Source organism: Schistocerca cancellata, chromosome 4 (assembly GCF_023864275.1).
Source record: "Schistocerca cancellata isolate TAMUIC-IGC-003103 chromosome 4, iqSchCanc2.1, whole genome shotgun sequence".
NCBI lineage: Eukaryota > Metazoa > Arthropoda > Insecta > Orthoptera > Acrididae > Schistocerca > Schistocerca cancellata.
In genome coordinates, this window is record NC_064629.1 from 186,313,059 (window position 1) to 186,329,064 (window position 16,006).

At 45.4% G+C, this 16,006-nt stretch overlaps 1 protein-coding gene and 1 pseudogene across 1 annotated transcript in view; one reads left to right on the forward strand and one right to left on the reverse strand.

The window, feature by feature from the left end:
* LOC126183986 (kinesin-like protein KIF16B) overlaps nucleotides 1-15,809 on the reverse strand; it is an 84,711-nt gene extending 68,902 nt beyond the window's left edge. The window contains exons 1-2 of the mRNA XM_049926338.1: nucleotides 15,805-15,809; nucleotides 15,565-15,706 (exon numbers count right to left, since the gene is read on the reverse strand). Of these exons, the coding sequence (XP_049782295.1) occupies nucleotides 15,565-15,706; nucleotides 15,805-15,809 (147 nt within the window). The remainder of the gene's footprint in view (nucleotides 1-15,564; nucleotides 15,707-15,804) is intronic.
* On the forward strand, nucleotides 11,449-11,566 carry LOC126185787 (5S ribosomal RNA; annotated as a pseudogene).
* Nucleotides 15,810-16,006: the final 197 nt, after the last annotated feature.

Here is a 16,006-nt window from a genome sequence, read left to right on the forward strand (position 1 = left end):
ATCACTGAACGTTGCTCTTCTTTGGTGCAAATGGATAGCGGAGCAGCCATGATTAACAGCAGGGCAGCGATAAAGAAACTAGCCTAGCAGCTTGAAAATTGCAAAGATATAGCAACAAAGCATGCGTCATCAACGTAAAACGACAGTACTCCCAAAATAAACAAAATTATAACTAAATTGCAGATAATAATTGACTTACTCTAGTATAAATCTCCTACCCCCATGAACCATGGACCTTGCCGTTCGTGGGGAGGCTTGCGTGCCTCAGCGATACACATGGCCGTACCGTAGGTGCAACCACAACGGAGGGATATCTGTTGAGAGGCCAGACAAACGTGTGGTTCCTGAAGAGGGGCAGCAGCCTTTTCAGTAGTTGCAGGGGCAACAGTCTGGATGATTGACTGATCTGGCCTTGCAACACTAACCAAAACGGCCTTGCTGTGCAGGTACGGCGAACGGCTGAAAGCAAGGGGAAACTACAGCCGTAATTTTTCCCGAGGGCATGCAGCTTTACTGTATGGTTAAATGATGATGGCGTCTTCTTGGGTAAAATATTCCGGAGGTAAAATAGTCCCCCATTCGGATCTCCGGGCGGGGACTACTCAAGAGGACGTCGTTATCAGGAGAAAGAAAACTGGCGTTCTACGGATCGGAGCGTGGAATGTCAGATCCCTTAATCGGGCAGGTAGGTTAGAAAATTTAAAAAGGGAAATGGATAGGTTGAAGTTAGATATAGTGGGAATTAGTGAAGTTCGGTGGCAGGAGGAACAAGACTTTTGGTCAGGTGAATACTGGGTTAAAATACGAAATCAAATAGGGGTAATACAGGAGTAGGTTTAATAATGAATAAAAAAATAGGAGTGCGGGTAAGCTACTACCAACAGCATAGTGAACGCATTATTGTGGCCAAGATAGACACGAAGCTCATGCCTACTACAGTAGTACAAGTTTATATGGCAACTAGCTCTGCAGATGATGAAGAAATTGATGAAATGTATGATGAGATAAAAGAAATTATTTAGTTAGTGAAGTGAGACGAAAATTTAATAGTCATGGGTGACTGGAATTCGAGAGTAGGAAAAGAGAGAGCAAGAAAAATTATGGGTGAATATGGCTTGGGGGAGAGAATGGAAAGAGGAAGCTGTCTGGTAGAATTTTGCACAGAGCATAACTTAATCATAGCTAACACTTGGTTCAAGAATCATAAAAGAAGGTTGTATACAAGGAAGAATCCTGGAGATACTGGAAGGTATCAGATTATGCAATGGTAAGACAGAGATTTAGGAACCAGGTTTTAAATTGTAAGACATTTCCAGGGGCAGATGTGGACTCTGACCACAATCTATTGGTTATGAACTGTAGATTAAAACTGAAGAAACTGCAAAAAGGTGGCAATTTAAGCAGATGGGACATGGATAAACTGAAAGAACCAGAGGTTGTACAGAGTTTCAGGGAGAGCGTAAGAGAACAATTGACAGGAATGGGGGAAAGAAATACAGTAGAGGAAGAATGGGTAGCTCTGAGAGATGAAGTAGTGAACGCAGCAGAGGATCAATTAGGTAAAAAGGCAAGGGCTAGTAGAAATTCTTGGGTAACAGAAGAAATATTGAATTTAACCGATGAAAGGAGAAAATATAAAAATGCAGTAAATGAAGCAGGCAAAAAGGAATACAAACGTCTCAAAAATGAGATCGATAGGAAGTGCAAAATGGCTAAGCAGGGATGGATAGAGGACAAATGTAAGGATGTAGAGGCTTATCTCACTAGGGGTAAGATAGATACTGCGTACGGGAAAATTAAAGAGACCTTTGGAGAAAAGAGAACCACTTGTATGAATATCAAGAGCTCAGATGGAAACCCAGTTCTTAGCAAAGAAGGGAAAGCAGAAAGGTGGAAGGAGTATATAGAGGGTCTATACAAGGGCGATGTACTTGAGGACAATATTATGGAAATGGAATAGGATGTAGATGAAGATGAAATGGGAGATACAATACTGCGTGAAGAGTTTGACAGAGAAAGACCTGAGTCGATACAAGGCACCGGGAGTAGACAACATTCCATTGTAACTACTGACGGCCTTAGGAGAGCCAGTCCTGACGAAACTCTACCATCTGGTGAGCAAAATGTATGAGACAGGCGAAATACCCTCAGACTTCAAGAAGAATATAATAATTCCAATCCCAAAGAAAGCAGGTGTTGACAGATGTGAAAATTACCGAACTATCAGTTTAATAAGTCACAGCTGCAAAATACTGACGCGAATTCTTTACAGACGAATGGAAAAACTGGTAGAAGCCGACCTTGGCGAAGATCAGTTTGGATTCCGCAGAGATGTTGGAACACGTGAGGCAATACTGACCCTACGAATTATCTTAGAAAATACATTAATGAAAGGCAAACCTATGTTTCTAGCATTTGTAGACTTAGAGAAAGCTTTTGACAATGTTGACTGGAATACTCTTTCAAATTCTGAAGGTGGCAGGGGTAAAATACAGGGAGCAAAAGGCTATTTACAATTTGTACAGAAACCAGATGGCAGTTATAAGAGTTGAGGGGCATGAAAGGGAAGCAGTGGTTGGGAAGGGAGTGAGACAGGGTTGTAGCCTATCCCTGATGTTATTCAATCTGTATATTGAGCAAGCAGTAAAGGAAACAAAAGAAAAATTTGGAGTAGGTATTAAAATCCATGGAGAAGAAATAAAAACTTTGAGGTTCACCGATGACATTGTAATTCTGTCAGAGACAGCAAAGGACTTGGAAGAGCAGTTGAACGGAATGGACAGTGTCTTGAAAGGAGGATATAAGATGAACATCAACAAAAGCAAAACGAGGATCATGGAATGTAGTCGAATTAAGTCGGGTGATGCTGAGGGAATTAGATTAGGAAATGAGACACTTAGAGTAGTAAAGGAGTTTTGCTATTTGGGGAGCAAAATAACTGATGATGGTCAAAGTAGAGAGGATATAAAATGTCGACTGGCAATGGCAAGGAAAGCGTTTCTGAAGAAGGGAAATTTGTTAACACTGAGTGTAGATTTAAGTGTCAGGAAGTAGTTTCTAAAAGTATATATATGGAGTGTAGCCATGTATGGAAGTGAAACATGGACGATAAATAGTTTGGACAAGAAGAGAATAGAAGCTTTCGAAATGTGGTGCTACAGAAGAATGCTGAAGATTATAAGGGTAGATCACATAACTAATGAGGAGGTATTGAATAGAATTGGGGAGGAGTTTGTGGTACAACTTGACTGGAAGAAGGGATCAGTTGGTAGGACATGATCTGAGGCATAAAGGGATCACCAATTTAGTATTGGAGGGCAGCGTGGAGGATAACAATCGTAGAGGGAGACCAAGAGATGAATACACTAAGCAGATTCAGAAGGATGTAGATTGCAGTAGGTACTGGGAGATGAAGAAGCCTGCACAGGATAGAGAAGCATGGAGAGCTGCATCAAACGAGTCTCAGGACTGAAGACCACAACAACAACAACAACAACAACAACAACAACAACAACAACAACAACAACAACAACAACATAGATATTGAATAAGGTTCTTTTTTTTTTTTTTTTGGTTGTGGTGTTAGGGCGCAAAACTGCTATGGTCATTAGCGCCCAGCCCGTGACTTAAGACAGTAAAAAACCGAAATTGAAAACCAGCAGCAATGGAAACAAACTCATAAAATTGGAGAAACTAAAAGTAGAAAGAATGCTTAAAAATCCAGTACAGACTTGTCCCCAAAAAAAAAACTTCAAATGACTGACGTCATTTCACTGTCGATAATAAACTGGAGAACGCGGTCGGCTGAGCGCGTGTCATCTGCTAAAATCGACGATAGATCAGGCGATAGCTGTAGACGGGAGCGTAACGGATTAAAATAGGGGCATTCAATTAAAAGGTGTCTGACCGTCCACGGCTGAGAGCAGTGGGGACAGAGTGGAGGAGGATCACCGCTTAAAAGATGTCTATGGCTAAAAAGACAGTGCCCTATCCGGAGTCGAGCTAAAATTACCTCCTCCCGACGACGCGTTCGGGAGGAAGAAGTCCAAGCGCAAGGAAGGGCTTTCACTTCCCGCAATTTATTACGGGGAAGTGTTGACCAATGCGCATGCCATAAATGAGCAACTTGGCGACATAAACCGCTCCGTAGATCGGTGAAGGGAAGCGACTGAATAGCTGGCCGAGGAAGAGAGACTGCAGCCTTGGCCGCCATATCGGCCGCCTCATTCCCACAGATACCAGCGTGTCCCGGGAGCCAGAGGAACGCCACCGAGACGCCCCCCAGGTGGAGCAAGCGCAGACAGTCCTGAATCCGGTGGACCAGAGGGTGCACAGGGTAAAGAGCTTGGAGACTGAGGAGAGAGCTGAGAGAATCTCAGCAGATAACGTACTGTATCCGCTGATGGCGGCGGATGTAGTGGACAGCCTGGAGAACAGCGTAAAGCTCCGCAGTATAAACCGAACACTGGTCGGGAAGTCGAAAGCGATTTGGGGTGTCGCCAACAATATAGGCACTCCCTACACCTAATGTTGTTTTCGAGCCGTCGGTGTAAATAAACGTGGCGTCCGTCATTTGTGCACATAGAGCAGCAAATGCCCGACGATAAACAAGTGTAGGGGTACCATCCTTCGGAAATTGACAAAGGTCACGGAGCAGGCAGATCCGGGGACGGAGCCAAGGCGGTGCTGTACCCCAAGTTGTCAAAAAGGTTTTCGGAAAGCGGCAGGAAAGAGAATCGAGCAATTGACGGAAGCGGACTCCCGGGGGTAGTAGGGAGGAGGAGCGGCCTGCATACCCTACATCAAAGGAGGCGTCGAAAAAAAGGTCATGGGCTGGATTAGCAGGCATGGAAGACAGATGGCTAGCATTACGACTCAGGAGGACTGCTCGCCGATTGGACAGCGGAGGTTCAGCAGTCTCAGCATAAAGGCTTTCCACAGGGCTAGTGTAAAAAGCTCCAGACACTAAACGTAATCCACGGTGGTGGATAGAGTCGAGACGCCGAAGAATAGACGGCCGAGCAGAGGAGTAGACTATGCTTCCGTAATCCAATTTTGAGCGCACTAAGGCGCGATAGAGGCGGAGAAGGACCACTCGGTCTGCTCCCCAGGAGGTACCATTCAGGACACGGAGGGTGTTAAGCGATCGCAGACAGCGAGCCGAAAGATAGGAGACGTGGGAGGACCAGCACAGTTTTCTGTCAAACATAAGACCCAAGAATTTAGCGACGTCTGAAAACGGAAGGTTGACAGGACCTAGATGTAAGGAGGGCGGAAAAAACTCCTTACGTCGCCAAAAATTGACACAAACGGTCTTACTGGGTGAGAAACGGAAGCCGGTTTCGATGCTCCATGAGTGGAGGCGATCGAGACATCCTTGAAGACGTCGTTCAAGAAGGCTGGTCCGTTGAGAGCTGTAGTAGATCGCAAAATCGTCCACAAAGAGGGAGCCCGAGACATCAGGAAGGAGACAATCCATAATTGGATTTATGGCGATGGCAAACAGTACAACACTCAGCACGGATCCCTGGGGTACCCCGTTTTCTTGGGAGAAAGTACGGGAGAGAGTAGTGTTCACCCGCACCCTAAAAGTGCGCTCTGCCATAAATTCGCGAAGAAAAAGGGGCAGTCGGCCTCGAAAGCCCCAAGAGAACAGTGTGCGGAGGATGCCTGTCCTCCAACAGGTATCGTATGCTCTCTCCAGATCAAAAAATATTGCTACCGTTTGGCGTTTCCGGAGAAAATTGTTCATGATATAAGTGGAGAGAGCAACAAGATGGTCAACTGCAGAACGATGCTTCCGGAATCCGCATTGGGCTGGTGTTAAAAAGACTGCGGGATTCCAGCCACCAAGCTAAACGGTAATTCACCATACGCTCCAAAACCTTACAGACACTACTCGTGAGAGAAATGGGGCGATAGCTAGAGGGGAGATGTTTGTCCTTTCCAGGTTTCGGAACAGGAACGACAATAGCTTCCCGCCACCGTTTGGGAAAGGTACTGTCGGTCCAAATTCGATTATAAAGGCGAAGGAGGTAACGCAGACTAGGGGTTGATAAATGCAGCAACATTTGGACATGAATACCATCCGGTCCTGGGGCGGAGGAGCGAGAAGAAGAGAGGGCATGTTGGAGTTCCCGCATGGAGAAAACAGTATTGTAGCTTTCGTGATTTTGAGAGGAGAGAGCAAGAGGTCGCACTTCCGCTGCACGTTTCTTCGGGAGAAACGCTGGCGGGTAATTTGAAGAGCTCGAAATCTCAGCAAAGTGCTGACCCAACGAGTTAGAAATTGCGACGGGGTCCACTAAGGTATCATGCGCGACAGTGAGCCCAGAGACCGGGGAGAAACTAGGCGCGCCTGAGAACCATCGAAGCCGACTCCAAACTTCCGAGGAGGGAGTGAAGGTGTTAAATGAGCTAATAAAGAATTTCCAGCTTGCCTTCTTGCTATCGCGGATGACGCGACGGCATCGCGCACGGAGCTGCTTATAGCGGATACAGTTGGCCAAAGTAGGATGGTGACGGAAAATGCGAAGAGCACGTCGCCGCTCACGTATTGCATCACGGCATGCCTCGTTCCACCAAGGAACTGGGGGGCGCCGGGGCAATTCGGAGGTGCGTGGTATTGAACGTTCCGCAGCTGTAAGGATAATGTCGGTAATATGTGTGACCTCATCGTCGACGCTGGGAAAGCGACGGTCATCGAATGTCGCGAGAGACGAAAAAAGTGTCCAATCGGCTTGGGCAAACTTCCAGCGTCGCGGGCGCATATATGGCAGTTGAGGCTGCAGTCTGAGGACACATGGAAAGTGGTCACTCGAGTGTGTATCATCAAGGGCGAACCATTCGAAGCGCCGAGCTAGCGGAACAGTACCGACCGCAAGGTCCAAATGAGATAAGGTTGTCGTGGAGGCAGACAAAAATGTGGGGACCCCAGTGTTGAGGCAAACTAGATCCGCTTGGTGGAAGACGTCTAGCAATATGGAGCCACGTGGACAAGGATGTGGAGATCCCCAAAGCGGGTGGTGGGCATTGAAGTCCCCAACCAGCAAATAGGGGGGTGGAAGCTGACCAAGAAGATGAAGGAGATCAGCTCGTGCCATTGGTGTGGACGATGGAATGTATACAGTACAAAGGGAGAGCGTGTATCCGGAAAGGGAAAGACGGACGGCGACAGCTTGGAAGGAAGTGTTTAAGGGGATTAGGTGATAATGGAGAGTATCATGGAGAAGAATCATGAGTCCTCCATGGGCTGGAGAGCCTTCAACAGAGGGGAGATCATATCGGACGGACTGAAAATGAGGGAGAACAAAGCGGTCATGGGGACGCAGCTTCGTTTCCTGAAGACAGAAGATGACCGGCGAGTAGGATCTTAAGAGAATCGACAATTCATCCCTATTGGCTCGAATGCCGCGGATATTCCAGTGGATAATGGACATGGGGTGAACAGAAAATGGAGGACTGTGACCAAAGTTGCTGTCAAGTCAAAGACTGCTCGGAGCTAGCAACCGACATCATGGAATGGCAGTCAGCCGAAGGCAGAAGATCCTGATCCATAGGTTGGTCAGGAGCAGCTCCTGCCACCAGCGATCGGCCGGTTGACCGGCCACCAGCAGTGCGCCTCGGCGACACAGAAGACGGCCGAGGGCGATTTCCGCCAGGTGGTGCTGTAGATGGGACACACCTTGGCGGAGAAGGAGAGGAACTGGGTTCCTTTGTAGCCTTCTTCGAGGAATGATGTTTAGATGGAGGAACCGATGGTTGGGAAGTTGCGGTACGTAAAAACTCTTCACGAGTATGCTCTTTTTTCGAAGACTTGGCGTCCGACTTTTGGGCTCGAGATTTAGCAGAACCCGACGAAGGGTGAGCCATAGAGTGGGCAGGCGAAAGTGGTGAGGTTGAACGAGCGATCTTTGCGCTGGCCGATCTGACGACCGTGGCACTAAAGGTGAGGTCGCAAGTCTGCGTGGCCGCCTCCTTTGTTGGCCGAGGAGAAGCAAGGACAGTGCTATATTTTCCTGTCTGAGGCACGGTGGGCTTGCGACTGGCGAATAATTTTCGAGCAGCAAAGGTCGACACCTTTTCCTTCACTCTTATTTCCTGGATGAGCTTTTCGTCCTTAAAAACGGGGCAATCTCGAGAGGAAGCAGCGTGGTCACCCATACAGTTGATGCAGCGAGGGGATGGAGGTGGACAAGCACCCTCATGGGCATCCTTGCCACACGTAGCACATTTGGCTGGATTGGAACAGGACTGGCTGGTGTGATTGAACCGCTGACATCGATAGCAACGCGTAGGGTTTGGGACGTAAGGGCGAACGGAAATTATCTCATAGCCAGCTTTGATTTTCGATGGGAGTTAAACTGTGTCAAATGTCAAGAAGACAGTGCGGGTTGGAATGATGTTCGTGTCAACCCGTTTCATTACTCTATGAACTGCCGTTACGCCCTGGTCAGACAGATAGTGCTGAATTTCTTCGTCAGACAATCCATCGAGGGAGCGTGTATAAACGACTCCACGCGAGGAATTTAAGGTACGGTGCGGTTCCACCCGGACAGGGAAGGTGTGGAGCAGAGAAGTACGCAGCAATTTTTGTGCCTGGAGGGCACTGTGTGTTTCTAACAACAGGGTGCCATTCCGTAATCTGGAACAAGACTTTACAGGACCTGCAATTGCGTCGACACCTTTCTGAATAATGAAAGGGTTGACCGTGGAGAAGTCGTGACCTTCATCAGTCCGAGAAACAACAAGGAACTGTGGCAACGATGGAAGAATCGTCTGTGGCTGAGACTCAGTATACTTACGTTTGTGAGCAGACATAGTGGAAGGTGAGGAAACCATTGCGGAAGAATCCCCCATGATTACCGGCGTCTCCGATGGCGCGCTCCTCCCTTGTGGGGGCCCTCTCTGAGGGCACTCCCGCCTTAGGTGATTGTTCACACCTCAGGTCACACCTCCCGACAAACGGACGGAGGGACCAATCGGCATTTTCGGAAGGTATCAGCTCGGGTAATCACCCCTCCCTGGGCCTGGCCGTTACCAGGGGGTACGTACGTGTCCTACCTGTCTACCCGGGGCGGGGAATTACGCGTTACCCCGTCACCGGCTACGCACGAAGGGCGTGGGTCGGCCTTCAGACACGCACAGGGAGGAAGAAAGAGAAAGGGAAAGGAAAGAAGAGAGGTCTCAAACGCCGCAGCGGAGAAAAGGGAAAGAGAAGAGGTAAGGAAAAAGGGAAGGACAAAGGAAGGAAGAAGACATAAAAGCAAGAAAGGCGAAGAATGTAGTACATTTAAGAGCGTCCGTCTCTGGACGTAGGCACAAACCATACTCCCAGATGGGGAGAAAGGGAAGGAAAGAGCCAGAGGTGAGGGGAGGAGGGGCGAAGATAGGGATGGGGAAGGATGCGGAATGGGAAGGTATGCAGCCCGGAAAGGAAGGAAGGCCACATTAGCTCGGGGTCCCGTGCTCGCTACGCACGTATCCACAAAAGAGTTGTGGACCCCCTGGGGGGGGGGAATAAGGTTCTGACGAGTATTTTGATTCAGGTTATGTTCTTACATAGTAAATAAACCGCAAAAAATGCAAGGTGGTGGGGGCACTACGTAACTTTTATCCCTATTTGGCCCGTTTTTCTGCATTTGCTATTGCTGCTGCGGATGCGAAGACAAATTCGTAGTTCAGTACTACAAAGTCTGAGAATAGGTTCATTAGCAAGCAGTGCTTTACATGTTGAAAATCAAGGAGGATCGTTGTAATGAAGACATTTCATTGAGCTAACCTGCGCCTAAGCAAGCACATAATCCAAATTTCGCAATTTCCGAAGATGAAGTACCCGTGAGTGAATATGAGCTCCATGGGAAGGGAATAAATGACAGCATAACTTTTTTTCTTTTTGATTAAGCAACTCAACGATACCAACTGTTAAGCGGTAACTCACTGTCATTCAATTCATAAGTCGTATATTCATTAATAACTCTTAGTGACACTCACTGGCTTCAGATAATCACGTCTATACCTCTGACGACGCTATTGATCAGTCTGTCACCACAATATAGATTTAACGCACGCGAAGCTGGTTTCTGTATTTAATTTACATAACCGATTCTCCATTCAGAAAACCGTACTGACCTTACGTTCCAAACTGATAGCTGTGGGTAGTCTGTATTTAAGGGCTTCGATCAACAGGCGAGTGACATCGCTTCCGTCAACAGAGCTTCTTGCAGGCCAAATCACCGAGCGGTGCTGCTACAGACCTGTCTTTATTAAGACGAGATGAACGTTAGCCAACTAACAAGCAATGCTCTGGTAGCCGCGAGAGACAGGTGGTGGCGAAGACACAGTGTCACTGCTGGCGGAACTTCGAGTTCAATAGCAGCCTTCACAATACGCCACTCTGTGGCGCTTCTGGGTAGGCCAAGCATAGGGTAAAGCCGCACATGAACAGTCAAAACTGCAAAACTATTGAGAGTTGCATATATGGGGCGTAAATGCAAGTTCATAATGCAAATCAGGTCGTATTTCGCAGTTAACTGCGCCGCTATAAATTGTAGCAGCAATAAAAATATATCCTAGACTGTAAAATATGTGCCTAATGCTAGGCGTATTACAATGAGTCCGCAAAGAAACTTGTGAAAAAAAGTACGTGGTGTTTGAAGTATAAATTTAATGGAGAAATTAGTGAAAAATTACATCAATGAGTACGTATCATGAAAGAAAATTCCTTCAAGTTTTGTTTAATGTTAGTAGACTTCAACGTGGGATCTATTTGCTGCCCTGCACACGCCGAGAAGATATTCCACTTCTCGCGACGTATTTACAAACATTTCAAGTTTAACTGTCCCAAGCGCCGCGAAAATTCTTTCCCGTAAATGATTGATGTGTGTGATATTTCCACTGTACACAACATTTTTTGTGTGACCCCAGAAGAAAATTTCCAGTGGGGTTAAGCCTGGGCTTCACGGCGGTGCCGGCCGCTACAGTCTGGAACCGAGCGACCGCTACGGTCGCAGGTTCGACTCCTGCCTCGGTCATGGATGTGTGTGTGATGTCCTTAGGTTAGTTAGGTTTAAGTAGTTCTAAGTTATAGGGGATTGATGACCTCAGCAGTTAAGTCCCATAGTGCTCAGAGCCATTTGATTTTTTATGGTGGCCAACGTATTGGGCCAGCCCTGCCTGTGTAACAGTTGCAATTTGTAGGTGCGCAACTTAAGTCTAACGCATAACATCATACCCAGTACCTTTAGGCACTTTTAATTGTTAACTACATCAATCACTTCTTCGGGCTCCAAACACACTAAACACGGATCTCTTCAACAACATCTTCAGAAGTTCTCCGTCTACCTAGTTTTTGCTGTAAGTGGTTCATCACCATACTGGCGTCTAAAATTACGTTCCACTGACTCAGTTTACACAAGCCAAATAATACACTGCGCTTTCTGTTGTGGAGTCAACGGCATTGCCGCAGTGGCTACACCGGTTCCCGTGAGATCACCGAAGTTAAGCGCTGTCGGGCGTGGTTGGCACTTGGATGGGTGACCATCCAGGCTGCCATGCGCTGTTGCCATTTTTCGGGCGCACTCACTCAGCCTCGTGATGCCAATTGAGGAGCTACTCGACCGAATAGTAGCGGCTTCGGTCAAGAATACCATCATGACGGCCGGGAGAGTGGTGTGCTGACCCCACGCCCCTCCTACCCGCATCCTCCCCTGAGGATGACACGGCGGTCGGATGGTCCCGGCAGGCCACTCGTGGCCTGAAGACGGAGTGGCTTTTCTGTTGTGGAGTACACATTGTTGCTGAGTTGCTCTGCACTGCACGCAGTAGAGAAAAAAACTGCACTGGTGTTGTCTCAAGGTCAAGCAGACCTGCAAACTGTACTGGAGCCAAACTTGGAGAGTTGATGAATCAAACACAGATTCTAGGATACATTAAAACTTTGCTCTTTTTCAAACACACTGTACAATCGGCAAAGTGCATCAGAATTCAGAAAGAACGTGCGAAGTACGTGCATGTAATATTGATCAGTTCCTTTTGAACTTAAACACATCAAGCCACAATTTTCTGTCTTATACGATTTTCGATGATACGATTACGACTGTGCTACTGTGAACCGAATATATTACATTGAACTTAGATTTCATTGCTGTATGTTGACATTTAGGAGGAAAGATAGTACATTAACTATATTTTCCTTAGCGTATTGGCAAAGTCACCGCTACATTTAGTGATTGGAAAATATGGAAGAAAAAAGTAACACCATTAAAAATAGTAAACTCTTAGTTTATTTCATCCCATTATGTTATCACACATCAGGCGCTTCGAGCGCTAGCATTGCATTACGCGTCAAAATTTTGACAGTTGCAGCAATGTTAGCGCTCCAGTCGTCTGGCGTGTAGTAACTTGACTCAACTCGATGCATTTTTTCTGCCACAGAGTTTCGCGATTTTTGTCGTGGGCTATGGTACCGCCGTGTAGGTGACACTATTGGCTAGAAGTGGAAGTTAACGAAGAGGATTTCATCTGTGAAGTTGAGAAACATCCGTTGATAACGTAACATCGAGTGTGAAAAATCCATATTATAAAAATGTATGTATGTACATACGTATCTACCACATCTCCTCCTAAGCTACTGGACAGATTTCAACAAAACTTGGTACACAAATCATCGTCTGGAAAGAATCGCTTTGGACGGAAGAACCATCTACCTATGGAAGAGGTCGGGGGTGAAAAATAAGTGCAGCCCACTACGCGCAAATAATTCGGTATTTGAGAATGAGAACTCTTAGTGACTTGCAACAAATTCTACTCAATTTTATACCTGCACGGATCCGCGCCTACAAAATGATGAAAGGAATAAAGTTTATCACTTACCACATTATTGATGTTCATGCAGTAAAATTACTGCATGATGCATGACTTTTTAATTCATTACTTCTTTGCTACTATTGGCAGCAAGTTTCGCAGGCAGTATCTACATATGCTGCTGAATGTACCTACAAAATTTTGTCATTGTACGACACACAATTCAGGAAAAGCACTGAGATCCGTGAAAACGAAACTGCAGAGTGAAATTTTCTATACATACAGGTAAAATGTGTGTTCAGGTATGTGTCAATCATGTTAAATACATGCGAATGATATGTGACTGCGTACGAAGGCACAGCCAAGGGTAAAAGGCTCTTCCTAAATCCCTGGATCTATTTCATCCAAACTTTGTATACATACTACTTATTGTCTGGATAGAAATACTGTGGGCTAAGAACCAGCAGCCTCCTACTGAGGTAGGGGTAATAACGTGGAGAGAAGGGGATAGGAGAAGATTGATAGTAAAAGGAAAAAGAAGAGATTGACACATAGAAAGGAGAGAGGGAGAGAGGGAGAGAGAGAGAGAGAGAGAGAGAGAGAGAGAGAGAGAGAGAGGGAGGGGGGGGGGCGAGGAGGAGATGGACTAATAAAAGAATGGAATAAATACATACCCGGGCAACGCCGAGTGTTCAGCTAGTACTCAGATAAAATGGAGAAGACTGAAGCATGGCAGACAGTCATTTCTAAGTTTTCACCGGACTTTGCAGGCAAAAGTGCTGCAAAGAAGAAGACAAATGGTGTCCTGATAATTATGAACAAACCGGACATATACCGCATTGACACTTATATTAAACGATCCTGCCCCCCCCCCCTCCCCCCTCCATGACAGAACCAACCAACATACCTTGTCTGAGTATAAGGTAAATTCTGTGCATAGGTTGAGAAAATGTTCTAAAACTTTGCGCAGAAACATGGGAACTAACCCGGTATTCTGCTAGTGGGATGTGGGAAACCTCCCAAAAACCATATTGTTGTTAATCCACCAGGCATATCCGATTCAGGGACGACACACCTCCCCGTCCCGGAAACAGTCGCATTAACAAGCGCAGCTATCCAGCCGGGTGTTCACTTAAATGGTATTTTGAGCAAGGGGACATTTTCAAACTGCCGTAGTAGTTGTCCCTCTGTGCTCATAAAGTAGTCTTCAATTTGTCACGAACATTGTTCATGTTTCTTCCTGCCTGTGTTAGGTCTGTTGCTATGTTGTATGAACACCAAGTAGTCAAAGTGACTTCAAATCTGTATCCATCTCTACCACATTGGCTTAGCTCCCGCTGCTTCGCTCGCATAGACTCTACGGTCTGCACACGTGTTTTTGGTTTCCTTTAATACATTTTTTATGTTGGTTACAAATTGCAACACCTTCTAGACTTTGCACGGTAATTAATGCCATAGAAGTATAACCTTTTCCGAATGTACTTCTGACCAAAAATCTATAGCGGCTGCTGGAGTCCAAGGTTTTGTTAATCACGCCTTTGGGTTCTTATGATGACATTTCCATAGAAACTTTCATCCCCTAACCGAGAAGTGAAATGCCTGTTTTCATGGCTTTAATTTTTTTAATATAACGAAATATATTTTGTTTAAATTTTCATCCTATATTTCACCCCCTTAGGGATCAATTTCCTAACACAATGAAACATCTTTGTTTTATTTCTGACAGAGAAGCCAAGTACAAATTTTCATAGATCAAGCTTCGAAAATGATTTCATAATGAAATAATTTCATAAAACGTTTCATTCCCTATTTCACCCCCTTAGGGGTCTAATTTCCTAAAACACTGAAACGCGTATGTTTTATTTCTAACCAGGAAGTCAAATATCAGTTTTCATAGACGTAGCTCTGAAAATGCTTTAGTAGTTCCTTAATAATGATTCGTTTTCAAACAAACTTTCACCAGCTGCTTTACCCCCTCAATAGCTGAATTTCCAAAAATGCTAAAAACAAGTTGTTCCGTATTTCTGATCGAGAAATCAAATACCAATTTTCCTAGGTTAACTTCAAAATTTCCTTGATAGCGGGATATTTTCAAAAATCCTTTATCCCCTATTTATCTCACTTAAGGGTGGAATTTGGAACAATACCGCAAACGACGCCTACAGTATAAGATCAACACCCTCTGAAAATTTCAAGTTTCTATCCCTGGTGGCTTAGGTTCGACGATGATGAGTGAGTCGGGACATGTGTTTTATATGTAGAGACTGTCCAACACACAACTTGTTTTTATAGTATCTTGTCAAGATACATTCAAAGGTATGTGAAAAATTCTCCGCCTGTTACAATGGATGTCGCAGGTTCATGGAAAATATTTTATAGCCCTTCAGTGACTATAGCTGAAAACTCTGATTAAAAATTACCTTCTGACCAACCATTACAAAATAAAAGTAATCTTAGCCCTGCTAGAACTGCCCGCCTTGAGGAAATTAAATTACATCGCTAATTAACTTTATGTAAAGCAATGAATTCAACACTGTTGTCTGACGATCTTCCAGAAGTAACAACGTCAATGAACATGACACTATAGTGGAAATCTCACATAGCTAGCAATAACATAAAGAACGTTTCTGCAGTTATAATAAAGAGACCCATTGTTAGCTGGCTTGAAGGACACATACGCTCACCCTATATAGCCGTCACACAGCTGGGATGATTGGCTATCGTTTCATAGGTTGTGGCAGAATCCAGAAGTATACTTACTGTGAGAAGTGGGAAGTAGACAGGTCTCAAGCAGTGCCATACAGCCTGACACACTTGTCGTATTACACCAGATACAGTTGATAGGCCAGTTCGATATTGTAAATGAAGATCCATCTTACTTCCTGCTGGAAGATATCCGTACCTGAAAACGAGAAATGCCAGCTACATTCAACAAGTATTTCCTTTGCTTTTTCAAAGCTTATCATTACAAAAAATTCTCTTAATACAGTGCTTACATACTTCATAATGTTTCAATTTTCTTTAAAGCATCCATTTTTCACATAGAACAGCTTAAGGGATACTCACGCCAAAGAAATGTCAAAAAGGAATAAAGAACAATCTGCTTCTGGGCGGAACAATTTTCTTTGTGAATTTACGACTTTTTGATACGTCACATAGAGCTGCATCTGACTACTGAAGATGAGACTGAGGATGATCCCAA